General features: G+C 42.7%; 1 protein-coding gene and 1 pseudogene across 1 annotated transcript; one reads left to right on the top strand and one right to left on the bottom strand.

Annotated features, from left to right (window-relative positions):
* Positions 1 to 632: 632 nt before the first annotated feature.
* Positions 633 to 6,020, bottom strand: LOC129075283 (peptidyl-prolyl cis-trans isomerase A-like; annotated as a pseudogene).
* Positions 6,021 to 11,094: 5,074 nt separating this feature from the next.
* On the top strand, positions 11,095 to 26,321 carry LOC129064218 (cytochrome c oxidase subunit 5A, mitochondrial). Its single transcript, XM_054565378.1, has 5 exons — positions 11,095 to 11,312; positions 16,963 to 17,079; positions 22,177 to 22,298; positions 23,487 to 23,609; positions 26,157 to 26,321. The coding sequence occupies exons 1-4, from the start codon at positions 11,207 to 11,209 to the stop codon at positions 23,598 to 23,600; spliced, it is 459 nt and encodes a 152-aa protein (XP_054421353.1). The 5' UTR covers positions 11,095 to 11,206; the 3' UTR covers positions 23,601 to 23,609; positions 26,157 to 26,321.
* The last annotated feature ends 1,425 nt before the right edge of the window (positions 26,322 to 27,746 follow it).

Genomic DNA, 27,746 nt, shown 5'->3' with positions numbered 1-27,746 from the left:
TTATAACTCTTCTAGAATGAAAGCTGTGGTTACAGCAGGAATCTGATGGACTGATCAACTGGTGATGATGACATACTTGAAGCATTATAAATCCAGCTGCTGTTTCTCCAGAAGGATAGGAAATAGTAAGAAGAGATAAAAGACTCTAATGGCCTTGGGCAAGAGCCAGGATGTCTGGTCTAAACCCATCCAGGAATGAGCATTCACCAGAAGCAGCAGAATGGGCTGGGACTTGGGGGCACAACTGGAGGCAATTTGGGAAAAAGTAGAAACCGCCCCCCTTTGCCCCACTGATGTGGTAGGCTGAATTAAAAGATGGGCCCCAAGATTCATGCCCCCTGGTGTACATGCCTTGTATAATCAAGGCAGAATCTGTGAATCTACTGGGGTATCATTTCCAAAATTAGGTTACTAATCCCTTTACTTTTTTAGTTTAGTTTTTATTTCATACTCATAAACTTAACTCTGCAATCCAGCTAGACTTGGAAGGGGTAAAGAAAATATGAAACCCATGAACTTCAGTGAAAGCACAAAGATTATAGAATACTCCAAGCAGATGGGGGTGAAGGGGTTCTCTCTTGAGCTACAAAAGGGACGGAGTGGTGGTTAAGATAAAAAGCAAATAAAGTTTATTAGAGTTGTCCACAGTCAGTAATGGTGATCTTCTTGCTGGTCTTGTCATTCCTGGACTCAAAGTGCTCCATGGCTACCACAACATCCACACTCTTTCACCTGGCCAAAGACCACATGTTTGCCATCCAACCATTCAGCCTTGGCAGTGCAGATGAAAAACTAGGAAACATTTATGTTGGATCCAGCACTTGTCAATTACAAGATGCCAGGATCTGCATGCTTCAGGATGACATCCTCTTCATCAAATTTCTCCCTGTAGATGGACTTGCTGCCTGGGCCACTATGGCAGGTGAAGTCACCACCCTGGCACGTAAATCCCAGAATATTCTGTTAAAGCAGGAAATTTTATAACCAAATCCTTTCTCCCCAGTGCTCAGAACATGGAAGTTTTCTGTTGCCTTTGGAATTTTGTCTGTAAACAGCTCGAAGGAGACATGGCCCAAGGACTCACCATCAGTAGTGATGTCAAAGCACAAGGTGGGGTTGACTATGGTTGGGTGAGGGAAACGGGGGCAGTGGCATCTGTAAGGCCCTAATCCCTTTACTTTGAGTTAATCAAAAGGGAGGTTACCCTGGTTGTCAGACCTAATCAGATGAGGTCTTTAAAAGAGGGTGAAGTGTTTCCTGTTGGCTTGAATAAGGAAGCTGTGGTATTTTGAGAGGGCCTATGGAGGGGGCTATGCGGTAAGACCCTAAGGGTGGTCTCTAGAATCAGAGAGTGGTTTTTGGCTAACAGGTAACAAAAAGAAATGGGAACTTAGTCCTAAGTACAAGGAATTAAATTCTGTCAACAACCTGAACAAACTTAGAAGACTCACGTCCAGATGAGACAACAGACCTGGATGACATCTTTTTCTTTTTCCTGGCATAGATCTTGATTTCAGTCTTTTGAGGCCCTCAGCAGAGAACCAATTACGCCATGCCTGAACTTCTGACCTACAAAAACTGGGAAATAAACGGTATTTGTCCTGCAAGCTTTTGAGACTGGGCAGGTTAACGTGGGTTTTGGGCAACCGGAAGAAAATATGCAGAGCCGTCAGGATGTCTGACAGGCTTTTATTCCAGGATGGGGCGATCTGCATGCACCAGTGGAAAGTCTCAACTCACTTTTATAGTAAGTGAACACAAAGCTGGCAGGGTGCCAATATATGACGGTACTGGTTATATAAAAGAGCTTGATTCTGGGTATGTGGGCCTTTATCATCATTGTATGAACACTGCTGAGTCATAGTTGCCTGGATATCTGGGCAAGGGAGCCTGACTGACTCCATTGTCCCTACATTCCATCCCTTCAGGGTTCCCCACCATACAATCTATGTGAGAGTGTCTTCCACGAGGGCTCTTTGGTAAAAAGGGCAGATCTCTGCATCCAAATGCTGCAACTGCAGTACAAGCTACAGCAGCAAGCAACCAAAACACAAGCACTGCCACCTAAGACAGCAAGGACCCCCTGCCATTCTGTAGTTAAGGATGCCCAGTATTCCTGCAGGGGACCACCTGTTAAGCGTTCAATGGCATGGGTCTCAGAAGCTAATGCCGTAGAGTTTAGCTATTGTTGTGAGGGACATCTGGAATGCAAACACAGCATTTGACCCCAACTAGGGCACATGCCCTGCCTTGTGATGCAGTGAGCATGTCTAAGGCAATGTGATTTTGTAAGGCCAGTTTTTGCCATTGATAACACTTCCTCATTTAAGAGGCTTAAGGAATCGCATGTTGTATTCAACACATGAGCAATGTGCAAAGCTAAAGCAATTATCTCAGCCTCGGTGACGATAGAAACAGCTTGAGGAGAAAAAATGGCTAATGGGTAGCACCACCAGGGGACACGTTTTACCTGGTGTCATGCCTTAAACACTTCCCAGTTTACTGGCCAGATGGTGAGAATTTTCTGAACTTGGGCAGGCAGGTAAGGCCACCCCCACGTAGAATGGCCAGTCCAATTTCTGGGCAAGTAAGGCCACTCATGTGAGCCACACACCCAGAGGGCTCCAGTTGGAACTGCAGCCCATGACTTATTCTGTGTCTCCTAGTAATGCTGAAGAGTATACTTCTGACACATACCTATTGGAATCCAGCCCACCTGGGCTTGTCCTTTAGAATTCTTAATACATAGCGGGGCTGGTCCAGCCAACTCCACAGCCTTAGCCATGAGCAACCCTGAGTCATCCCATATGGAGTAGCAGACTAACAACTAACAGCTGGGGCGGGTCATACTATTGTTCTGCCCCAGCATAGATGTCGGTCCAGGACGTGTTCCATAAGGAATGTGCACTGTTCAACTCATGTTGTAACCAAGTTCAGTTTGAGACAGAAGCTGGAGAGATGCACCACGGGAGGCCAGCAACCATGCTCAGAAGGATTTCTGTGCAGATCCAGCACGTTGATTGGTTAGGCACTGAGGCACAAGTGTGTACCCAGTCAACTAAGGTGTTAGTTTGTATCCTAGGGACAAAAAGACAAAGCAGTTATTGGAAGTAACAATGGAAAATCATGATGCTCAGGCAAAATACAAGCAATTCTGGTCAGTCAATAAGATGGTGGCTTGCAGAGGGGGCCTTTCTGGGCATGAATACCATACCTTTCACACCTCAACTGAGGGTTCAGCATCTACTTGCAGTAAGAGTGAAGAACTCATAATGGGCCATAAGGATAACATGAAGGAGCCACAGAGAAGCATTTTGTGGTCTGCTGGTCCTGGGTATGTTACCCTGCAATATTGGGGGCCATGTTCCAATTACCCAGGGCACTATTTGCAAGTTTTTCTCTACTTCTTGTCTCCAAGGGGCAGGAAGAGCCACTCACCGCATGGGGAGTGGTGCTTTTATCTCCCAAGGCCACATTCAACTGGCCATCTGCCCTCGCTCCAGGTCCTTGGGTGCAGGCAATAGAATATTACCTTGTTTCCCAGTGCCTGGTTTCAGCAAAGCATCCTTAGTTTGTACTTGTAACTGAATGGGAGCAGCAGTCAAGTGGAGTAACACTTCCACTAAAGCTGAGCCTCCCCTCCTAATTTTCTCATTTAGAGTCTGGAGGGCAGTCTAGAAGTACTTTGTCCAACCCCTTCAACGTAGGGGTGGCAGCTGTGGCTCACAGGCCCTGCTTTAATAGGCCATTGTATAGTTCGATCATTCTGGCAGCTTGGGGGTAATAGGCCACATGGAACTTCCAATCAATTTGCATGTCTCAAGCCCACTGCTGCACCATAGCCCCTGTAAAGTATGTCTCTTGATCACCTTCAATGATCACTGTTGCCTATAGACAGTGTATAAACGCTCCAGCACAGCGATCACTGCTTTTGATCTGGGTGGCATGCAGGGTATGCAGCCAACAGTCCGGTGGCCATGTCTACACACGTGATTGCGTACTTATACCCTTCTGAACTAGGTAGGAGTCTGACCATGTCATCCTGCCACCAGGTCAGCGGTACTTGTCCCCAAACCAGCTGCCCGGTGGTTCCCACAGGCCTCTGGGGATGCTCTTGTGAGCAGACAACACAGTTCTCACAAGTTTCCTGTATCTCAGCTAAGGTGACAGGTAACCACCAAGGTTTTATAGTAGACCACATGGTCTTCTATAATAGGTGATGGTGCAGCCACTGGGTGACTTCTTTCCTGATGGGCCAGCAGGCACCATTTTCAGCCATCTCACCTTGGCTAGAGTATCCGCCTCATCATTCCCGGGGGAGGCAAGGGGTGCCTCCCCGGTCACATAATGTACAGTGATTTGTTTCTAGTGGCCTAATTCTTATACGTCTTGCCACAAGGCCTGCTCCCATGATTGCCTATGCATAACCATCCAGTTATTTGCACAGCATGTAGAGATTCATAATGTTAGTCCCCGGTACACCGCCCAAATATCTGTGTAAATAGTCAGGGGCAGTACTTCATTTTGCAACTACAAGCCACATGGCTCACAGTTCTGCTCACTGGCTACTCTGACCTACTCCAGTGTCAAACCAGATCATGTCTGTTTCTGGTTTGCATACACAGTGGGCTGGCTCCTGCTGGATCATTGGTATACTGTGCATCTAGGGGAATAGCTGCCTGCCCTTCCTGGAAGGGGCTACCTTCCATTTCTTCTATGGTAGTAGAGGCAGTTGATTTTTCATCTACATAGGTAACAGGGCCCAACACTTCCTGCAACTCGGCAAAAGAGTACTTCTTTGTTGCAGATAAGCCCCCTACTTAGCCAATGTGGACGTCTGGGCAATCACACGGCGAGGCTTGGCCTCCAATCTTGGAACCACCTTGCAATGGATTAAGTGGTCCTTGCTGTCATGGGGGCAGTTCCTGCTATAGCCTCTGTGGCCAACAGGGCAGCATACACTGCCACCAGTTGCTTTTCAATTAGAAAGTACCGTACTTCTGCTCCTTTCAATAGTTGGGACCAGAATCCTAGGGATTGTCAGAGCTGTTCAGAACACTGCCAAAGACCCCACCCAAAGCCTTCTTGAGTCATGTGCACATCTAGCTCACAAGGACTAGCAGGATCCAGGGCATGAAAGGCCCAAGTATGTTTAATGATGCGCTTCACTCCTTGGAACATTTGTTCCAAGGTCGGGGTCCAGTCCAATCTCACTCCTTTGCTTACCAAAGTGTATAAGGAATGAATAACCTGAGTAAGGTGGGGCATGAACACTCTCCAGTACCCAAGCAGGCCTAAAAACATTTGGCGCTGCTTCACAGTGCTAGGGGTAGGATACACCTGGATCTTACCTATTACCGCATTGGGGATTACTTTTGTTTTACCCGACCAAACAACGCCCAAGAATTTGACAGATAATCCAGGCCCTTGCAGCTTGGCTTTGTTGACTGCCCAGACACATGACTACAGGTGTGACAATACTTGCAGTACTGCCTTTTCTAATTCTGTAAGAGAATCACTAGATAACAAAATATCATCAATATAATGAGAAAGGCGCACCATTGTGGGCTATGGCCACTTAACTAGGTCTTCCACTGCAAGCCCGTGACAGATGGTTGTGCAAAAAAAGGGCTGTGCAAATACCCTTGAGGGAGCACTGTAAAGGTTCATCCCAGCCTTCCCAGGTAAAAGCAAACTGACCTTGACTCTCCAGAGCAATATCAATGGAGAAAAAGGCATTTGTCAGTTTGGCCATAAACTGGTAGGTTCCCAGCTCATTGGTTAACCAGTCCATCAAGTCCACCACAGAGGGGGACCACTGCATGTATTAGGAGAATGACCTTATTCAATTCCCAATAATCTACCATCATTCTCCATGTGCCATCCAGCTTCCACACTGGCCACATGGGGGAGTTGAAGCGGCTGTGGGCTGCCCGAATTATCCCCACCTTTTTCAACTCTCCTATAGTTGCCGTAATCTCCTCTTGTCCCCCGGGCAGCTGGTACTGCTTCACCACCATTACCCTTTGTGGGGATGACAACAGAATGGGGGGATGTTCAGCGTGCCCCTGCAGAGAGTGCTTTTACCACTCGCACTCTCAAGTGGAACTCCTCTGCAGTGGTTTGCAGCTACAACCCTTGGAGCACATTAATGCCCAGGATATACTCAGGAATGGGGTACACATAAACAGTATATTCATGGGGGGACAACTATCTAGTACTCAGGGAGAGCCGCACAGCCTTCACCTTCATACTGTGCCTCCCACAACCATCAATATAAGCCAAAGGCCCTGGAAATTTTTCAGAGTTTCTATACAGGAGCATTCATTCTGCCCCTGTATCTACTAGATCCAGGACCCGCTGGACATTTGTAGGGGACCACTGGATAGCCAATTCCACGTGCGGCCACTGGTCCCTGCCCATCCCCTGTGGACAGGTTCCTCGGCCCTCCCCCTATTCAGATTTCCTAAGGATATCTCCTCCCTCTCCTCAGGAGGTTGGCACAACCAGATGCTCTTCCAGACAAACAGGACAGGCCTCCCAAGTTGCACCTCTGGTTTCCCCTTCACCTCCTTCTTCTTCTGGGGCTGCAGGAAACCTTGGTCAGCTCGCAACTGTTTCCACAGTTCTAATAAGTAGGTATTTGGTTTCCTGTCAATCTTATTTTGACTTACTCCAGCCCCCAAAAGATCTGACCACATCTGAGTCCTAGTCACTGGCACGAGTTTGCTTTTTCCCTGGGAGACAGAGGGGGCCCAAGACACCATCCTAACTCCTTTCTGCTGCCACCAGCTCTCTGCCTCCCCCAGGCTTACCATTGCAGTGACCTCATTAATATGGCGCCTGACATATGGGGCCAAAATAGCCGCAAGGGATCCAAAAGAGGCAGAGGAGGCATGCTGCAGTACTAGATCCCTCATCCCTGTCATAAAGCATTCATCATCGGGGCCCTGAGTATTGGGATTAAACATGGCCTGGTGCATGCCTAACTCTTGTAAGATCTGCACTAAGTCCACATAGAATTGCCATTTACTCACGGCAACTGGCACATCTGCTGCATCCACCCAGACTATAGAGATAACAGCCATGACCCATTCTAACAGAGAATGAAATCCCTGCCCCCTTTCATTTTGCTGGCTATTTTGTAGCCACTGGGGCAGGGAGGGGTGAGTCATAATGGAAACTAACTTTTCCACCTCCTAATCAGTGCCCATAATACTATCAACCCCTAAATCCCAAAGGTGGAGGAGCCACACTGCCAAGGTCTCCCTAGACCACTGCTGAAACTGCTTCCTCTGATCTACTAGCTTGGCCTGCGTATAGGGGCTATACATGAGGTGCTCAACCATCTGGGTGGGGCCCACCAGATTCCCCCCAGGCGCCATAGGCTGCTGTGATCTCATCTTCTGTATCACTACTGGGCAGCCCTCAGGTTCCTCTTCCCCCTCCTCCAAATTGTTCACTATGATCAGTGGGGGGAACTGCCACAACTCCACTGTGTCTGGAGGTACTCCAGGGCACATATCCAAGCCTACAAGGCTTTCTCTCTCTCTTGGAGTTCCCATAACTTCGACGCATCATGAATTTTAGTCTCCGTCTCAGTTTGCAAGGCTGTAGGAAACACCCAGCCACCAGCCTGTGCGGCCGCCCAGGCACTTGACTTTTCCAGGGTCTCCCCTACGACCCACAGAGCCCTCTCTACCATGTCTGAAGCACCACTAACATTAGGCCAGCTCTGGGGGAAGCCCAAGCTGCAAGGAGACTTGCCACAGAATACCACACACTGTCACCCCTCTAAACCCCCTTCTAGGGGTGCAGATGGCTCCATACTGTACTGTGATGAATCCTGCTGACTTCGCCAAATGTCTTGCGAGCATTGGAGACCAGGCAGCTTAGTGCAGGATTTGGGCAGCCAGAAGAAAATACACAGAGCCATCAGGATGTCTGACATGCATTTACCCCAGGGGTGGGCGATCCACACGCACAGGCAGAAAGTCCTAACTCTCTTATATAGTAAATGAACACAAAGCCAGTGGGGTGCCAATACATGACAGTACTGCTTATATAACAGAGCTTGATTCTGTTATGCGGGCCCTTATCATGGTTGCCTGAGTCGTAGTCACCCAGATATCCAGGTGAGGGAGCCTGACTGACTCCATTGTTCCTACAGTATTGTTTTATGCTGCATAGTTTGTGGTAAATTGTTATGCAGCAACAGAAAATTAATGCAGGTGATAAGGGCTGAGAATTGCCCTCAAGGTAGTAGGGGGTTCAGAATTCATTGAAAAGTCAGCAAAGCCTACTTTCAGGGGTGGTGGGGAAAGAAAACAATTTCTGGAATCAGATGAACCTGGGTTCAAATCTAAGCACTAATATGTATTAGCTGTGTGATTCTTGGGCAAGTATGCCCTGAGTGTATTCTATCATCCATAAAATAGGGTTAAATTCTGATCTGATAAAGGTGTTATGAGGTTTAGATAGGATAATAAATAGTTTGAATATGCAGTGACACATAATAAATTATAGTCATAATTGTATTAAACAACACTCTAGGAGCCAATCTAAAGACTGCAGAGAAAGTGGAGAGACTGACAGCAGCAGAGTGACCAGTCGGGATTCCGTTGCAGTATATTCCCCAGTACTTCCTCATCTAGTGTTGGGAAACGCCCTGTCTGGTTTCAGGAACTGTAGCCCTGCCGACAGGCGAGACGGTTCCAAGGCTGGAAATAATCAAGGAGGTCTTGGGAAAACAGGCCACTGAGGAGACAAAACCTGTCCCCCTGGCAGGGGCGCAGCCCCTGCCTCCCTCATATCACCTTGCTTGGCCTTGAGATGGCTGGTAGTCAATGACGGGTAAGACTCTTGATGGAAGGGACAACCTAAGCCAGGCACAGCCAAAATGGGCATTAGGACAAAAAACTTGGGGGACACGGAGAAAGGGCAAAAAGACCCCCTCGGCTTGGCTTGGACATGGCTGCAGTCCTTATTCTATCTGAAACGAGTCTCCTTGTCTCCTGGCAGCTCTCTCCCCTTGCCTGGCTCAGGCTTGAAACAGTACTGGAGACAGTCCTATACTGCATCTGGCGGTTCTCAGGGGAAATCAGGCCTAGAAGTAAATTCTTTAAAGCATGCTTTGTTTCTCCCTCGAAATCTATGATAGCCAGTTCATGCTGGGAAGAAAATTAACATTATTCACAGACCCTAACCCGAAACCCTTTGGCACTCTTTACTACACTCTCATGTTTACTAGTCTCCTCTTGGACCCATGTAAATCGGTGTGTTCCTGCCATTTGTTTTCTTCAAAACATCATCTATTCTCTGTAAACATTAACATACTGATGTAATGACATCACCTGTACATTCCTATTACCTAGCCTCACTAATAACCCTCTCAATAAAAGCCTTTGGAAAAAGGGGCTTGGTTACCTTCTCCACTAGAGGGAAGAGCCATGCCCCCTCTCCTGGCAGACAGAGAGGAGTTTGTGACCACTCGTGTTTATTCCCCCCATCCATGACAACCCTGGGACAGGCTCTGCAGGATCAGAGCCCCACTCCCACCTCAGCTGGCCCCTGACGATGACCCTTAGATCCAGAGGTCGTCCGCGTACATTGCTCCCCGCCAGAATCTAGGGCTTCTGGCTCTTGGAGATTTGATGAATGTTAATTGAAATGAAAAGAAGGCAAAGCTTTCCCAGGTGTCCTTTGGTTAAGTTGATAGGAGAAGGTCAGAGGTGTTTGGCAAAAAGCTATTTTATCTTTCTTCCAGACAGGTTTGTAACCCCTGAAGCCACACTGCTAGGGAGGAAAAACGAAAAATGCAGATGCTGATACCTAGGAGAGAGGGCCTGGATTGAGGAAAAGTAGACTGAATGTCCATTTTTTTCTTTTCTCAGTGAGTTCAGGTATAGAGAATGAGAAATACCAAGGCAAAAGAAACTGTTTCATTACTTCTGTGTGGCAGTGAGATAATGCAGGCCTGGTAAAAGTGGCAAGGAGCTCAAAGTCAAGGTGTAGTTAGTAAGGCCAGATTAGACGTTAAAAGCCTTGAAATTTAACATTGGATGCAAGAACTTGGCCACAAATATCCAGGTGAGTCCTTGGGATTGGAAATTTGCTAAATAGAACCTTGACTGCTGGTAAACAACCTAATTTCTGAGCCTGTTTTCTTATTTGTAAAGTGAAGCAGTTGTGAAACCAGAAAAGTTGAGAGTTCTTGCTGCCTGTCACTACCAAAACCAATTAAATAGAGACTACTGAAACTTTATGGGCGGTTTATTTGGATAACTGGCAATCTGAGAATACAGTGGGTTATGTACCCTAAAGACCACCTTACATTTCATCTCAAACCACCTTTTCTGTAAAGAGAAGAAAAGTGTAGGTAAGGGGTTTGGAAATCAGGGAAAAGGTTAATCAGTTAAAAGCTGCAGTCCAGCGATTTTCCTAGCTGAGGTGTGATTATTTATCTGTGTCCTGGGCAGCAGGATGTTCTTTCCCTGGAGCACTAATGGCTCAGATACCATCTTGATCGCTTGCAGTCCTTCTAGGGCACAAAGGTCGGGTTGCTTGTGGGTCTCCTGGAGTCAGTGTAGGTCCTGTCATACTTTCCAGCTCCTGGAACAATAGCTTTCTACATGCATTAATTGCTAAGCCTATTAACTATAACTTAAAGCTAAAAATTAACTCTTTGAGTTCCCTCATCAGTTGGAATCATTTTTTAATGCTTGTGAATTTGTGACATAAAGATAGTTATTAATAAGGTGCCGTATATGTAAGCAGTTGCTTTTTCCCCCCCTTCATTCTTTTATTCTAGGCTCAGACAGGGGGTAGTGTGAAGCAAAGGTATTTTTATTATAACTTGTCATTATTATTATTCCCATTTTGAGGTGATGGAGTCGCCTCTGAAACCGGACTTGAACCACGGCACCGTCCACTGCTCGCTCCGCCCCCTCCTCTCTACCGTCATCCACTGAACTAGAGACCCGGCAAAACGCGGCCTGGAAATGGTTTGTCCTTAACGTGGCACCGTAGCCCGCGCTGAGCCCCGTTGTGTCGCGCCCTGCCGAAGCGCGTACGCTGACGTGGGCGGGGCCTCACGCTCCGCCCACCGTGCGTAGTACGTGAGTCCGGCCCCCGCGAGCTCCCAAACGGCCGGTGAGCTTGCCACCGGCTTCTCTTCAGCTTCAGCCTTCGAGCCGCCATCGACGTCATGCTGGGCGCCGCTCTCCGCCGCTGCTCCGTAGCAGCAGCTGCAGCCGCCCGGGCCAGCCCTCGAGGCCTTCTGCACCCTGTCCCGGCCCCGGGTCCCGCCGCCGGTAAGGCCCCACCGCCCGTGCCCCCGTGTCCTTGCGGTGACCTGGTCCCCCGCCGCCACTCGAGGGCAGGCTCGCCCCGCGGCCTAGGCTGCGGTGCTGGCGGGCATCCGAACCTAGTGGCTGCTGGCCGCCCTCCCCGCTGCCTCCAGGTGTGGAAGACTCGAGGGCGTGCCCCCGGGGCCTACATCAGGGCGACTTCCCTGGTGCGGGCACCGCGGACGAGTCAAGTGTGGACCGGTTGTGAGCGCCAAGGAGGGGGCTTAGCGCACTTCCCGCGTCCACGCGACCTTTTCGGTCCCCGGGCCGTGACCCTGCCCCGTCACTGACCCCTGCAGCCACCTGCCTGAGAGTGTCAGCCGCCGTCAGCGCATTGGCGAAGGTGACATTGAGCGTCCGTGCGCACCGCTCAGCGTAGGGGCAGGAGAGGTATCTCCGTGGACCCCGGCACCACGGCCCCCAGCGTCTTTCAAGAACACAATATGCCTCCTTGTGGGACACAGTATATTTTCTTACCAGGCATTTATTGGTTGATGTTTTCTGTGTCACCTTCACAGACCTTTCTGTTAGTTTTTAGAGCCTGCTGTGCCACGTTTTAATTCCACGTTTACGATAGATGGACGTTGTGTTTGTTTTCTGAGGTGCGGAAAAGAACCAGAGTAGGTAATGGTAAGAATGCTACTGTTTCGAAAATGGGGTACCATAGACCAGGAATACTGCATTCTACAAATGTATGGAGGCTTTATTGTTTGCTTCAGGTTAGAAGCCTCGTTGTTGCAGTGTGAGATGTGCTGCTTATTCTGGTCTCTTATTTTTCCTTCCTCATATGTGTTCCAAGTGACCGCCCAGCTCTGTGCTTTTAATTATTGTAACCGCACTTTGATCTTGGGCCATGATATGATGGTCGTATATGCTACATCATTTAGCCCCTAAGCATGCATATTTTAACATAAGAACTCACAAACTCAAAACTTAAAAGGTTTTCTTGGCTATTTTGAGTGTTTTAGGTAAACATTTCAGCAACTAAGAAGTGTTTCACTTCATTCAGTTTAGACTTTATCTTCTATAATTTATCGTAGAATGGTAAGGCTGGGATGCACTTCCCAGACCAAGGAGACCGTCTTATTTTATAGAAGAGGAAATGTAAGGCCATCTTGGGAAAGAGACTCCTTAATTAGTGTCAGAACCACTTTCTGTTTCTTAGCCATAGTTATTTTTGGCCTATCTTGATGTTTGTCATGGTTCTATGGTTTTTAATTCCTCATTACTGAAATGTGAAAGTAGCAAATTCTCCTTTAATTTTTTCGTATAGACACATTTGGGGGACGTTTTTATGACTTTCAAAAGAATTGTTACATTTTGTGACATGTTGAGGAAAAGGCATAGGTTTTTGGCAAACTACAAATTAAGGGGCTTCTTTTTTTTTCTTAGTAAGTTTGGGCATAGTGGTTTATCTCCTAAGTGTTCTATTCCCACTCGAGTATAATTCATAAACAGAAAGTTGTATTTTAGGTGTTGGTCCTGTGTAGACCTAAATAGTTGCCACAGGGAGTCAGTATTGCTTACAGTTATGTCAGCAACTTTCTTGCTATGTGACCTTGGACATGTTAGTTAACCTTGACTCAGTCGCCTCATCTCTAAAATCAGGATAATAATTGGTAGTTGTGAGGTTTAAGTGAAATAGAGTAACTCTTAGCACCTTGTCTAGCACTAGTGCTTGATACATTATTTTATTATAGTGCATTTCATTTTAGCACATTATAGGTTGGGGTTTATTATGAGTATGAGGCTGAAGAGGTTTTATGCAATTGAAAGTCAGAAAGAATTAAGGTTCTTGGATGAGGTGGTCCAAGGTCAAATGGTAGTATAATTGAAAGAGCTCTGAAGAAGTTAACCCAAGAGGGGCCTCAAGTTTCCTGAAGTTAAATAGCAACCCAAATTCCATATTTGGTCTGTGAAGAAGCCTCCAACTTGACACAGTTGTTTTCCAATAACTGCTGAATTAGGTAATTAAAATGTTTTAAACAATGCCTAGATTTTCTAGTCAACCCTTAAAACCTATGTAATCCTTGCTCCAACATCCTTACCCTGAAAATTTGGGAAGGGTGGGAGTTTTCTCTTTTCCTTTCTTGGTGCAGGGCTGAATTTAAGTGGCACTTTTTACTACCTTCCAACCTTCATTTTCTGCACTACTCCCACATTTCGAGATTTCCATTGTTGATCCCCAGTGTCCATGCCTGCTTTTAAGCCTTGCAACTCAACCCTCCCTTTGAGTTTGTTCATGTACCCAACTGCATTAATTGCTGCTTTCACTTGCTCCTAGAATCTCCTCCAAAAATGTTCATTCTTTGGGCCTTGTTCCAGCTGATTAGTTATTAAATGGAAGGCTGTCTGCTTAAACCAAAGGGATTAATGACCCCCTTAATTTTCCTAAATATTCTAGCTTTTTTTTTTTTAATAGAGTGCTTAACTGAAAGCCAAAAAGCAGTATTAGAAATAGCTTTTTTAGATGGAAGCTGTAAAGACCTTCTGAGAAAGTGTTTATTGATTTTAGACAGAGAGCAAGGGAGAGGAGAAGAAAAAGAGACACTGATGTGAGAGAAACATTGGTTGCCTCCCATACACACCCCAACCGGGCATTGAACCCACAGTCTAGGTATGTGCCTTCGTTGGCGATCGAATTCGCAACATTTTGGTGTATGGACTGTGCTCCAACCAACTGAGCCACTGGGACAGGGCTGGCCCAACTTTTTTTTTTTTACAGCTGCTTCCCTTTTTTTAACCCTGGAACCTTCAGGTTGTATGGAACTGCAGAGCAGTTGTCTCCTAAAATAATTTGCCTTGCAAGTCTCAACCAGGTGGGAAGGCTATACACTTAAATAGGGTCAGTGGTAGGGAGGGGAGATTGCATATACAGTTTAACTAAAAATCAAAATGTTAAGCGTATGGGGGACATGTTCGTACCTATGAGAATAGAGGTGACACTCACTACTCATTACTGGAATTAGGAATATAATTTAAAACCATGTGGGTGAGTCTTTTTGCCCTCCTGGAGGGCATATGTGTTCCCAGTGCATGCTTAGTATTCTAAATACTTGTTTCAGGGTGTTTTTATGTTTGTTTGTTTGTTTGTTTGTTTGTTTTTAAGTACAACGAGTTGGTAATTTGGGACTCCCCAGAAGGAAGGTAAAGAAATTATTGAAGGTGATCCATTGATTTCCTTGACTAGGATTTGCAGTTGCTGATCATCTTCTTTACAGTTAGAAGACAATACAAAGCTATCAGTCACCTAGTGAATCCATGCCCAACAGTGAGCAAAAGAACTGGTTATCATGAAACACTTCTCTGGGTGGTAAGAAAGGTACACTTAATAATTACCTCTAGGGAGGGAATACATATATTTCATTTTTCTTGGTAAATACTTATAAGTGGAATTGCTGGGTCGTATGGTAGGTGTGTGTTTAATTTGAAAAGAAACTGCTAAACAGTCTTCCAAAGTAATTGTACCATTTTACACATACATTTAAGTGTTTAGCTAAGTTTAACTTTAATTTTTGAAAAAAGTAGCTTATAAATTTTTGGTAACAGTGGGTAGGAGCATTGTTGTTGATCTATGCTTTCTGATAAATGTGAATATTAGTCTTGTAAGAGTTATTAAATATCTACATAGTTTTGATTAAATGTTTACACTTACCAAATACTTTTAGGTGTAGAGATCCGTTCTTTTTTCTTATAGAAATTAAAAGATGTCCAATTCCAGCCCATTTATATACGTGTCCCACTTCATTCTGGGCTTGGATTGTGGAGGTAATTTAGATCTCTGGTAAGATTGGGACTTGTGCTGTGGTCCTCTGTGACTAATGACAGATAATTTGCTATAGATCAAGTGGTAATTTAAGTGAGAATCCTTTTGCTTTATCAAGCAGTGACAGTCCATCTCCAGAACTGGCTAGTATTCCAAATTTTTTCATCCTTTTCCACCTGCCTGCCTGCCTCCCTCCCTTTTTTTTCCCATCCACTTTCTCTTGCCATTTATAGCATTAAAGATGTATAGGATATGCCTAACATTTAAATTTCATAATATACTTAGAGCCCAAGGGTTTCTGGGTAGTTGTCTTTTTTAGTTGTTTGTTTGTTGTTTCTTTTTTTTTTTTTTGAATAAGCCTTTAAACATGATTAAAAACTATATCGAGTGGGTAGAAGTGGAAGAGGGTATGGGAGGATAAATGGTAATGGAAAAAAAATACAATAAAATAAAGAAACGGGGGGGGGGGGAAAGAAACTATACCAAGTTTGTCTAATTCTTCTAACAGGAAAAGCTATTTGAAGAATAGCATGCTTGGTTTTTATGTTTGTTTGTTTGTTTTTAAATACGAGTTGGCAATTTGGGACTCCCCAGAAGGAAGGTAAAGAAATTATTGAAGGTGATCCACTGATAAATTACGATTTCCATAGATAGAAGATTAGTTAAGACATTATTAGATAAGGATTAATTTTTAGCTACCATTTATTGAGTGCCTGCCTACAAAGCACCAAGTCCTAGGCAGTGTTACCTGGCCTTCATTTTTAATGGCCATGGTCTGCTAAGGAAGTTGTATCTCCATTTTACAGATAAGGAAAATAAAACTTGAGTTAATTAATGGTCGGATACTTGTAGACTCTGCTGCTTCCTAAAATGTTCTTTCCCCTCTCCCCTACCATAGAGAAGCTGTATAGAAAGAATCCAGATTTCCTAACTCCTGATTCAATGTCTGTTTGACAGGCTTCAACTAAAATGGGAAGGTTGTGTTATATTTTTAAAAATCTGATAAAGTGGGTTTGTTTGCTTGTTTATTTGTTCGTTTTTTTAATTGGGTGTGAGTCAGAGAAAATGTTCCCTCTTAGGGAATTTATCAAAATTTGGTGGGGTGGAGGTAGTTTGAGAAAACAATTTTTAAATTGCCATTGCTTTGTCAGAGTGTGTAATTTATTTTGGAATATACTTTTTTTTTAATTTTAGAAAAGATTTTATTTGTTTATTTTTAGAGAGGGGAATGGAGGGAGAAGGAGAGGGGAGGAAAACATCGATAGGTGAGAGAAACATCAATCAGTTGTCTCTTGCACGCCCCCAGCTGGGGATCTGGCCGACAACCCAGGCGTGTACCCTGACCAGGAATCAAACCAGTGACCTTTTGGTTCTCAGGCCCAATGCTCAGTCCACTGAACCACACCAGCCAGGGCATAGAATGAACATCATTTTAAGTTAGGAATTAGTACTCTGCTTTTTGTAAAAAATTCAGACATATTGGAAATGTATAAAGAAATAAAGTTTTCTTTTTTAAGGATAACCAATATTAGCAATTCAAGCTAGCATTACACACTAGGGGGGAAAAGCATAAACATACATCTAAGATGTGTTTGCATATCAATACATAAGGTTTGTTTCATTTGACCTACTAAATAATTTTCCTACTGTGACATACAGTTGATTAAAAACAATGCATCAAATGTATTTAATGCCATTGAACTGTACATTTAAAAATGGTTAAGATGATAAATTTTATGTTGTGTATATTTTAACACAATAAGAAAACAAACAAAAAAGCCTTAACGTATTGACAGGCTATATCAAGTACTACTTCTGTACCTTGACGTTATTCTTGCTTCATTGTAGCTATCCAGTCAGTTCGCTGCTACTCCCATGGGTCACATGAGACAGATGAGGAATTTGATGCTCGCTGGGTGACATACTTCAACAAACCAGATATTGATGCCTGGGAATTGCGTAAAGGTAATGTGAATATAGACTGCTAAGCAGTCTGTTTTGGTATAGAACTATGAACTGCTTTATAGTCTTCCACTACTTTGTTAAAAGCAACTATTTTGAAAACATACTTTATGTAAGCTGAATACTCTATGCATCTTGCAGTTGGAAAGTATTATAGCTTCCATAGGGAGTGTTTCCTGTAAAACAGGGTTTTAAAGATGGCACAGTTGACATTTTGAGCCAGATAATTCTTTGTTGCAAGAGCTGTCCTTTGCATTGTAGCATGTTCAGCAGCATCCTTGGCTTCTACAGACTAGGCGCCGTCACTACTCCCTCCCATCCCCAGGTGTGCCAACCAAAAGTGTGCTGGGGGACAAAATCACCTCTGATTGAAACCACTGCTATAATAATAGGTCAAGGTGAACAAGAATTAAATTTTTTGTTTTTTAAATAATTTATACAAGTAGTCATTTGGTTCCTCTCCTCTCTTTGTCATAGTTTGGGTTTTTTATTATTTTTATTCTTAATTATAATTTGTCTTGCCCTGGATAAGTGTCTGGTATAAGTAAACTAGAACTTATTTTTCCTAAATTTACAGGTATGTATTTAACATGTGTGACATTAATGATAACTAGTTAGACTAGTAGATAACTTACTTTATTGTAGGCAGTTTATCTCAGACCAAGAGTTCAGTCTGTAACTTCATTCTAGCATTATAGTCACTGGTGTCTTTTGTTTAAATATCTTAAAATAAAAGTAAAAAACCTAAGCATTTCAAACTTCTTTGCAGAAAAGTAGTGGTTTCATTTTGCTGCAACCAGGGAAATTTTTTTTTTCAATTTTTTTTTTTTTTTTAATTTCAGAGAGGAAGGGAGGGAGGGAGAGAAACATCAGTCGGTTACCTCACACATGACCCTAACTGGGGACCTGGCCCGCAAGCCAGGCATGTGCCCTGACGGAATTGAACCAGTGACCTTTCGAATCACAAGCCGGCGCTCAATTCACTGAGCCACATAGCCAGGGCAACCAGGGAAATTCGTATTGAATAATTTTGAGAAGTAATGAAAAGAACAAATTCTACCCTTTCAGTAAGAGAATCTTAAATTTTATGAGGTGTCATTTTGTGTAAAGCTGGAAGTAATCTAGCCCAATCATTTTCTGGCTGACTGATTTAAGTCTGTGCACTAATGTTTTTCTGTTTCTCATTAATGTCTTCATTTGGGCTTCATTAACTCTCGTTTAGTATTTCTCTGGTTGTTTTTAGATTACTTTCCAATTAAATCTATCTTAAAGCAACCAAAGTGCATATATTGTACTAAGAGTTAATGATATGAGTTGAAAATGACCCTCTTGGGAAAAACCCAGCAAATTATTATGAAAATAGTGTTTTCACTTAAGGTAATTCTGTTTTTGTTTTTGTTTTCCTTCGATCTGCAGTCTATTGCATAGTTCTTTCTGCTAATTCATTGTAAAAGAGCCACCATGATTTTACCATCTAGAATTTATTAACAGTAGATTCTCTCACTTAATAAATAAGAGAATAGAGACCTTGTAGGGTTCCAGGACTCAATTTTCAATGATTGTGTAGAGGCCCCACAACAACAAACAAATATGGCCGCCAACAGGGTATCCAAGAATTCAGTTGTGTGGTATTATGTGCCCTACCCAGAGGTAGAATCAGATTCCTCAGGTAAAGAGCTCAGTCTCACAAGACTACAAGACTACTCTCCACTTTAGAGGATGGTTGTAAGCCCAGGTTGTTAAACTGTGCTTCTGATCTATTGGCTACAAATCAGAAGTTCCCACAACCCCCTCCTTGGGTTTGAATGGCCCACAGAACTCAAGAAAACCTACTTACTCACTGGATTACCAATGTATTACAAAGGGTGTTTTGTTTTGTTTTGCTAAAGATTTTATTTATTTATTTTTAGAGAGAGGCTGAGGGAGGGAGAAAAAGGAGAGAAACATCAGTGTGTGGTTGCCTCTTGTGTGCCCCCTACTGGGGACCTGGCCTGCAACCCAGGCATGTGCCCCAACTGGGAATCAAACCAGTGACCCTTTGGCTTGCAAGCCAGGGCTCAATCCACTGAGCCACACCAGCCAGGGCACAAAGGTTATTAAAGGATACAAATCAACAGCCAGATGAAGAGACGCATAAGACAGGGTCCCAAATGAAGGAGCTTCTGTCATCATGGAACTTGGGGTATGGCCCAATGGCTCATGGAAGCTCTCTCAAAAGGATCATGGGGCTGACCTGTGGTTTTGATGGAGGTTTCATTACCTAGTCATGATCAACTCAGTCTTCAGCCATTGGCGATTAATTCAATCTCAAGCCCATCTCCCCTCCCTGGAAATTGGGGTGGGACTGAAAATTGCAATCTTCTTTCTCTCTCTCTTTTTTTTTTTTATTGTATTTTATTGATTATGCTATTACAGTTGTCCCCAGTTTTTCCCCTTTTGCCCTCGTCCACCCAGCCCTCCCCACTTCCTCAGGATCCCCACCCCATTGTCCATGTCCATGGGTCATGTGTATATGTTCTTTGGCTGTTCTGTTCCCTGTGCTATACTTGACATCCCCATGACTCTTCTGTAACTACCAGTTTGTACTTCTTAATCCCTTAAGCTCTTTCATCCATCCCTCCTACCCTCTTCCCCATCTGGCAAGCATCAAAATGTTCTCTGTATCTGTGGTTCTGTTTCTGGTCGGCTTGTTTGTTTATTTTGTTTTGTAGATTCAATTATTGATAGATATGTATTCCCATTTTATTGTTCATATTTTTTATTTACTCCTCAAAGAACACCCTTTTACATTTATATAACACTAGTTTGGTGGCGATGTACTTCTTTAGCTTTTTTCTTGTCTGAGAAGTTCTTTATATGTCCTTCAGTTCTGATGGTAGCTTTGCTGGATAGAATAATTTTGATTGGAAGTCCTTTTTATCAATTTGAATATTTCTTGCTACTCCCTCTAGACTGCAAATGTTCTTTTGAGAAATCAGGGGACAGTCTTATGGAAACTCCCCTGTAGGTAACTTAACTGCTTTTCTCTTGGGGCTTTTAAGATTCTCTTTAACTTTTGGCATTTTAATGATGATGTGTTTTGGAGTGGGCCTCTTTGCTGGGACTCTGTGCTTGCTGGACTTGCATGCCTGTTTCCTTCACCAAATTAAAAAAGTTCTCTTTCATTATTTTTTCAAAGAGATTCCCAACTTCTTGCCCTTTTCCTTCTCCTTCTGGCACCCCTGTGATGCAACTGTTGGACCTCTTGAAGTTGTCCCAGAGACTGTTTACACTGTCTTCATTATTTTGGATTCTTTTTTCTTCTTGCTGTTCTGTTGGTTGCTTTTTGCTTCCTTAATCCAAATCATTGATTTGATTCTCAGCTTCATCCACTCTACTGTTGATTCCCTGTAAATTGTCCTTAATTTCAGTTAGTGTATCCTTCCTAACTGGTTCTTTTTTATGACTTCCACATCCTTTTTTATGCTATTGAAGTTCTCTCTGAGTTCATCTGCCTTTCCCCAAAATTCATGGAGCATCTTTATAACCAGTGTTTTGAACTCTGCATCTAGTAGCTTGCCTGTCTCCATTTTGTTTCATTCTTTTTCTGGAGTTTTGTTCTGTCCTTCCATTTAGGCCATGTTTCTTTGTCTCCTCGTTTTGGCAGCCTACCTGTGTTTGTTTCTATGTATTAGGAGCTTCTGCATGACCCCAGCTTGGTAGAGTGGCCTAATGTAGTTGGTGTCCTATAGGTCCCAGTGGTATAGCCTCCCCTATTATCCAAGCCGGGTACTTGAGCTATGCTCACTGTGTTGGCTGTGTACACCTTCCTACTATAGTTGAGCCTTGATTGCTCTTGATACATCCAAGGTCAGCCACTGCCTGTGTTCTGTCTGGGGTCCCCCAGCATAAGCAACAAAATGATCTGCAGATGGCTGCTACTTTTGCTGGGCTTGGAGGTACCCAATCAAGGCCAGGCTGTGAACGAAGGATGGTGCTGCTATTGCCAGGCTTGGGGCAACTTGCTGAGAGGTATGGGGCTTGCTGAAGCCAGATGCTACTTATTTGAGAGAATTTAGGAAAATCTGAAGCATGGGCCAAGGCAAGCCATTTTTATAGAAAGGTCACTGGGAACAGCTTGGGTTGACCTGAAAGTTGGGTGGGACAGGGCCTCAGGGAATCACCAGGGTGGGGCAAAAAGTGTGAGCCAGGTTGGTGGAATCTTCCGATATGGAGCCTGCTTGCCCACTGTAGCTCTATAGGGGGAGGGCTTGGAAAAGGAGCAATAGCTTCACCCAGCACTTCTGTCTGGGACAGAGCTGTCCCCCAGCTCTCACCCTGGTGCGAGACAAGTCAGTTCCTCCCCATATGTCTACGATGCCTTTCAATCTGCTGCTGCCTTTGTGCTGGAGCTCAGATCAAGTGAGTCTGTGTAAGCCTGTGAATGGGCCCTTTAAGAGGAACTTCCAATGATTCCGGCAGTTTCTGTCTTCCAAAGCCTCAATCCCTACTGGTTTTTACAACCAGAAGATGCGGCATCTCCTCTTTCTGGCACTTGAGCCCTGGGTTGGGGGAACTGTAGTGAAACTGAGACCCTTTGCCCCTCAGATATCCCTGCTGATTTTTATCTGTCACTCATGGGTGTGCCCTTCCTACCAGTCACGATGTAGTTTTTCTTGGATTCTGTAGTAGTAGGACTTCCATTCAGCTCAATTTCTGATGTTTGTTCTACAGTTCAGCTGTAATTTTGATATGGTTGTGTGAGGGGGTGAGCTGTGTAACCTGCACTGCCATCTTGACAGGAAGCTCTAAAAATTCCAATCTTCTAACCACAGTGTTGGCCTCTATTGGCAGTCAACCCCCACTCTTGGGTGTAGGTCCAAAGGCTTCCTCTTCAGTATAACAACAGGTACCATTGTGCCCTCCTCACTTCCAAAGGGGTTGGGGATTCTGTGCTGGAAACTGAGACAAAGACCAAATCTGTATTTATTTTAAATCGCAATATCCACATCAAAACAGACAAGATCACATGTCTATATTTCAGTAAAAATATATATAACTAAATTGCAGCTTAAGTGAGAACATTTCAAGTTGATATAACCCTTCTTTTTAATTTGACAGGAATGAACACGCTTGTTGGTTATGATCTGGTTCCAGAACCCAAAATCATTGATGCTGCTTTGCGTGCATGCAGACGGTTAAATGATTTTGCTAGTGCTGTTCGCATCCTAGAGGTTGTTAAGGTCAGTGAAATAATGCTAAAGTTGTTTTGGAAAAAATGTGGTCTGTTGATTAGGTATAAGCATGTTCTGTATTTTTGAATGTGTTAAAATACCTAAAATTGGTTCTTATATAGCTAGAGGCAATGTACATTACAATTAATAATTTATCTGGAGTATAGTTTGACTTTATCCCAGCCCAGGCCTTTAAAACTGTGCTTGGTACTCTTTTAAAGTTCAGCACTTCCATTTGAGAATTATTTTAAGGATATATAAAGGTTTAGCTATAATTTATCTTTGTGCTATTTGTGATGTGAAATTAAATGTTGTTACTGGTTTCTTAAGATTTCCCAGAAGTGGTTATTATACACCTCTTAATGTTTAAAAATGTGTTTAACATTAAACATATGTATAACATTAACTGAAGAAAATTATGAAACAGTTTCTGTGATACGACCCTATTTTATTAAAATATTTTTAAATATAGATGGATGAAAATGTAGGCAGGCATATTCTCCCTCTTGTTTTAGTTTCTGATTTTTCTATAAAGAGCAAATAAATATATTGTATTTTCAACAAGAATTTTATAATTTAAAAAAATACAACTAAGGAGATTTAGAATTTGTTAAAGGCAGTAGAATAGCAGCATTCGTGAAGACTCTTGCCCTGGAAATGAGTATTCCCTTAAGTGTAGCTCTCCGTGAAAGGCATGGTCATAAGAAGGAAATTCAAGGTCTGTAAAAGAGAAAGTGTGACATGACTTATCTGCAGTGGATAAGATAATTAAGGGTTCTGTAGGCTATCAATTCATTCAGCACCAGTAGTTAATTCAGTTAGGGTCTCAAATTGGAGGTAAATTTTAAAACTTTTCCTCTGTTAACCTAATTATTCCTGTTGCCTACTGGACATGTTTAATTACCTTCACAAAATTCTGTCATCACCACCTTGTCTTCTAGTAACTCAAGCTTTGAACATTTTTTTCTGGGGTTAGTCTAATTGTCTTAGTAATTTTCAAAGTGTCCTAAATATATACCTTCAATAGTGCCCACAAAGTTGCTGTCTTCACTGAACGAATATGTTAACTTGAAAGTAGGCGACTTGTACTCTCTGCTTGTAGCCTCTGCATATGTGATTAAAAGCAGTTTCAAGTTCATTTTGTAAATGGAAATGGCTTTTCAGAGAGCTAAATCTGAATATTTTCTTTGCCATCAGGACAAAGCAGGACCTCATAAGGAAATCTACCCTTATGTCATTCAAGAACTTAGGCCAACTTTAAATGAACTGGGAATCTCCACACCAGAGGAACTGGGCCTTGACAAAGTGTAAACCCTATGGGTAAGCAACATACCATTGTGAATAGTAAAGCAGGAAACAATCCAGGTAGTGAATGAGTTCAGAGTTCTCACAGTAAGACCTTTTGATGGGCTTGTTGGAGGTTGTGAGCATAAGAGATTTAGAGAGTGCCAATAATGGTAACTTGAAGGAGCTAGGATAATTAGTCAATTTTTTTTTTCTTTAAAAATATTTTTAAAGATTTTTATTTATTTATTTTTGGGGAGGAGAGAGACGTCGGTGTGTGAGAGATACTATCAATCAGTTGCCTCTCGCATGCCTTCAATTGGGGACCTCAACTGGGGACCTGGCCCGCAACCCAGGCATGTGCCCTGACGGGGAATCGAACCAGTGACCCTTTGGTTCATAGGCCAGCAAAACACTGAGCCACACCAGCCAGGGCTTAATTTACTTTTTATTGTATTTTTCTGTTAACATTGATCCCCCTGGCACTCCCTTCCCCCTGTTGCAATCACCATACTCATGTCCATTTCTGTGAGCCCTTTTTCCTTTTTGCTCAATCACTCTACCCCCCAAACCACCCCCCAACCTGCTCTCTATCTGTGACTCTGTCTCTATTTTAGGATTGTTATTTTTAGTTGTTATAATTGTTCTCTTACTGGTGGAGAATGGAGTAAAGGTCTCCTTCATAAAAAATTTATATAAAATATTTGAAGCATAAAGAATCGCATAGAGAATAAATGTTAACCACACCCAGGTTTTCAGATATTATTATTATTTTGCCAAATTTGCTTTAGTTCTCCCCACCCCACCCCACCCCCCGAAAACAAGGTAATTCAGGGCATTCAAGATATTTATCCTGCATACTTTTCTACATCTGTTTAATTTTAACAGCAGGGTTTTATTAATTTGATGCTTTTGTTTGTGTGCCCAGGTTAGAATTTAACAGTCAAGTTATAATAAAAACTTATTTGATACCTTGTTCTCTATGGAAAGACAGATTAGGTAATAAAACCAGCCATAAGATTGTCTAGTTAGTGAACAGTATACAGAAAATTATTTGCAAAAAAAAAAAAATATATAAGCAGTAACTAATTTTTTTAAAAAATTTAACAAACATATAGTGCATATAATTCTTGATATGTGTTAGGGATGGTTTTAATTGCTGTAAACATATCACCTCATTTAATCCTCATAAACAGTCCTGTGCAGTGGTTACTATTATAATTATTCTCATTTTATTATTTACTAATGATGAAACTGAGGCACCTTGTCCAAAGTCCAAGTAGTAGAATCCACATGTAAACCCGGCAGAGTAGCTCCAGAGTTCATTGCTCTTACTATGCCATATACCCTGTATAGGCATTTACAAAAACCATACTCTTATTTCTCACAGCTAAAAAATGAGGCTTACATAAAAGTGGACCCAAAATTATTTGATGAACTAATATATCAGATCTTCACAAGATACAGAACCGGTAAGCCCAGTTAGGATATCATTAGTGAACATTCAGTTTTCCCACTGACAGAAAAAGCAGAAAATGCCTTCAGGCTTTTCTGTAATCTACTTTTGGGCTTGCTTTTTGGAGAGAAGTCTTAATTCTTTTTCCACAACCACCACCTTCCTGTAGTCAGATAGCTCATCTTTGTAATATATGGAAAGGTTTTTGTGTGTTATTAAAAATTTCTGTGAGTACTTGAAGAAACTAGGTATTCAGAATAGAAGATTTCCTAGTTAGAGTTTCGAACCTTTTATCTGTGGTTCCTGTTTCAAAATGAACTCTTAAGCGGTTGTCTAAACACTTGGGCTTAATTTTTTTTATCAAGTGTTATTCCAAGGAGTTCAGAAGATCTCTGTTTTATAGAATATCTTCTTGCTGCAGTAACATATTTGTTTAAAAAAAGTTTTTTTTCCTTTTTTTTAATCCTTACCCGAGGGTATGTTTACTGATTTTAGAGAGAGAAGGAGGCAGAGAGATAGAGAAACATCGATTGGCTGCCTCCCATGCACATCGCAACAGGGGATTGAACCCGTAACCTAGGTATGTGTCCTGACTGGGAATTGAACCTGCAGCCTTTTGGTGTATGGGACGATGCTCCAACTAACTGAGCCACTTGGCCAAAGCTAAAAAAATTTTTTTAAAGAGCAGCCCACCAACACTTTTCTGATTGGAAAAGAAAACTAACACAGCCCCTGGCAGTGTAGCCCAGTTGGTTAGAGCATTGTCCCTGTACGCCAAGGTTGCAGGTTCTTGCATGTTTGACCCCTGGTCAGGGCACAAAGAAGAATCAACCAATAAATTCCTATAAATGAGGGATATTTATATTTAATCAATAAATTCCCCCCATTCCCTCTCTCTCCCCCCTTCCCTCCCTCTCTAAAATCAGTGTTTAAAAAAATTAAAGTCTCTCAAATCAATTTTTTTAAAAAGACTAATATGGTAAGTACCAGGTGTATAAACAAAAAGCCACAGAAATGGCTACACAGAGGCCATGATTTCCCAGGCTGTTGTTCTAAAGGTGGTTATTTTTAAGATTTTTACCTGTTCTTAATTTCCTGGCTAATTCTTCATGCTTTCTCTCTTACAGATGGGCTTTCCAAGGATTTACTGATAATGCTACTTGATTATAAACAATCACCTGGAAATACTGATGATAACATTACTTTATTTGAACAAGTTTTCCTTTATTGAATACCAAACCATGTAATGGTAACTTGGACTTTAATAAAAAGTAAATGAGCTTGAACTGAAATTAGTTATTGTTCCATGTGTTTTCATTGAAAAGCAGAAAATGAACTATTATAATTCTGTTGGTATCAATTTTACAGTTTTGTTGGCACTCTGTGAGAGAACTTCAATTTTCTGGGAACCATCTGACATGAAAGTCAGCTATATAAACATACATGGGGTGCATTGGCTGGTAAATTAGCTAAAGACTAAAAGTCATTTATACAGAATTTCCTTATTGACAGGGCTAGCAAACCATGGGTTTAGGGGATTAGTTGTCCGGGGATAGATCAAATAGTATACCTTCCCAAAACAAGTGAAATAAAATTTAAAAGTGGTCATTGAGATAGTCTTGAGGATGTGCTTTGTGGTAGCCACCTTCTCTCAATGCACTTTTCCTTTCCTATGTGTACTTCCCTGGCACTGCAGTGTTAGCCTTGGGCATCAAAGAATTTGCTGTTGAACATTTGGAGGCTTTCTGCTTAAAGAACTGAATAAATGGGGTTTACATCTTGAGAGAATTAATAAAGTAAACAAATCCTGTCTTTAGAGGCCCCATAATACTGGACATCAGCTGCTGCATAAAGAGGTTCGCCTGTCCTGGCTAGGTAATTCAGTTGGTTGGAGTGTTGTCCAGATATTCCAAGGCTGCAAGTTCAATCCTCAGGACACACAGGAATCAACCAGTGAATGCATAAATGAGTAGAACAACAAACCTTTCCCGCTCCCCGCCCCGTCTCCCTTCCCCCAAAAAATGACTTTCGCTATAGCCAGTTAATACTCTAGCATCTAGGGAATTTGAATGTTCAGTTCAAATTTCAATGTCTTCTCTCATAAAACCATGTAAGAAAAAGTTAGTAAATGTTTTGGTAAGGTTTTAACTCAGGTGACCTTTATGAAACGCTGACTGTGTCAAAAAGCCTCCTCTCCCCATTTTAAGAAGTATAAATTTGAAATAAACTGAAATGGCCACATACACCTATTTAATGTGTAGTTAGTAGGTCATAGTCCTTAGGTTTGATTCTTCTGTGGGCCAGTTCTTTCCCTCTCATTCCTTGTAGTACAAAGTTCCAGTCTCTGCTGCTCTGTTTTTCCTCCAGATTCTCTTCACTTGGTTCCCCCTAGTGATGAATATCAAAATAGTCCTACCCTTGTAAATCTTAGAGACTCAGGGGCAGGGAGATAGTACACAGAATAATGACATATAAAGATGTCATGGCAGATTTTAAAGTTCTGCAAACATACGGGTACTGTGAGGGAATGATGTTTCAGCCTAAAGGATTAGGGGAGGAGTGTTTGTTTATGTTGAGACTTCATTTCAAACAAAAATCATTACAAAATTGAGAGCTACTTCCCTGGGTGTGGGGAAGGGATTAGGGCAAGGAATTACCTGTGGCTAGGCTTGAAGTGGTTGTGCAACTTCCTTCCTGGCCCCTGTGATGGGGAATCT

This window comes from Pteronotus mesoamericanus, unplaced genomic scaffold (assembly GCF_021234165.1).
Source record: "Pteronotus mesoamericanus isolate MK-2021 breed Mesoamerican mustached bat unplaced genomic scaffold, CSHL_Meso_final contig_100, whole genome shotgun sequence".
In the NCBI taxonomy this organism is placed as follows: domain Eukaryota; kingdom Metazoa; phylum Chordata; class Mammalia; order Chiroptera; family Mormoopidae; genus Pteronotus; species Pteronotus mesoamericanus.
The sequence above is the reverse complement of the archived record's forward strand: the minus strand, read 5'-3'. Positions and strand labels throughout refer to the sequence as shown.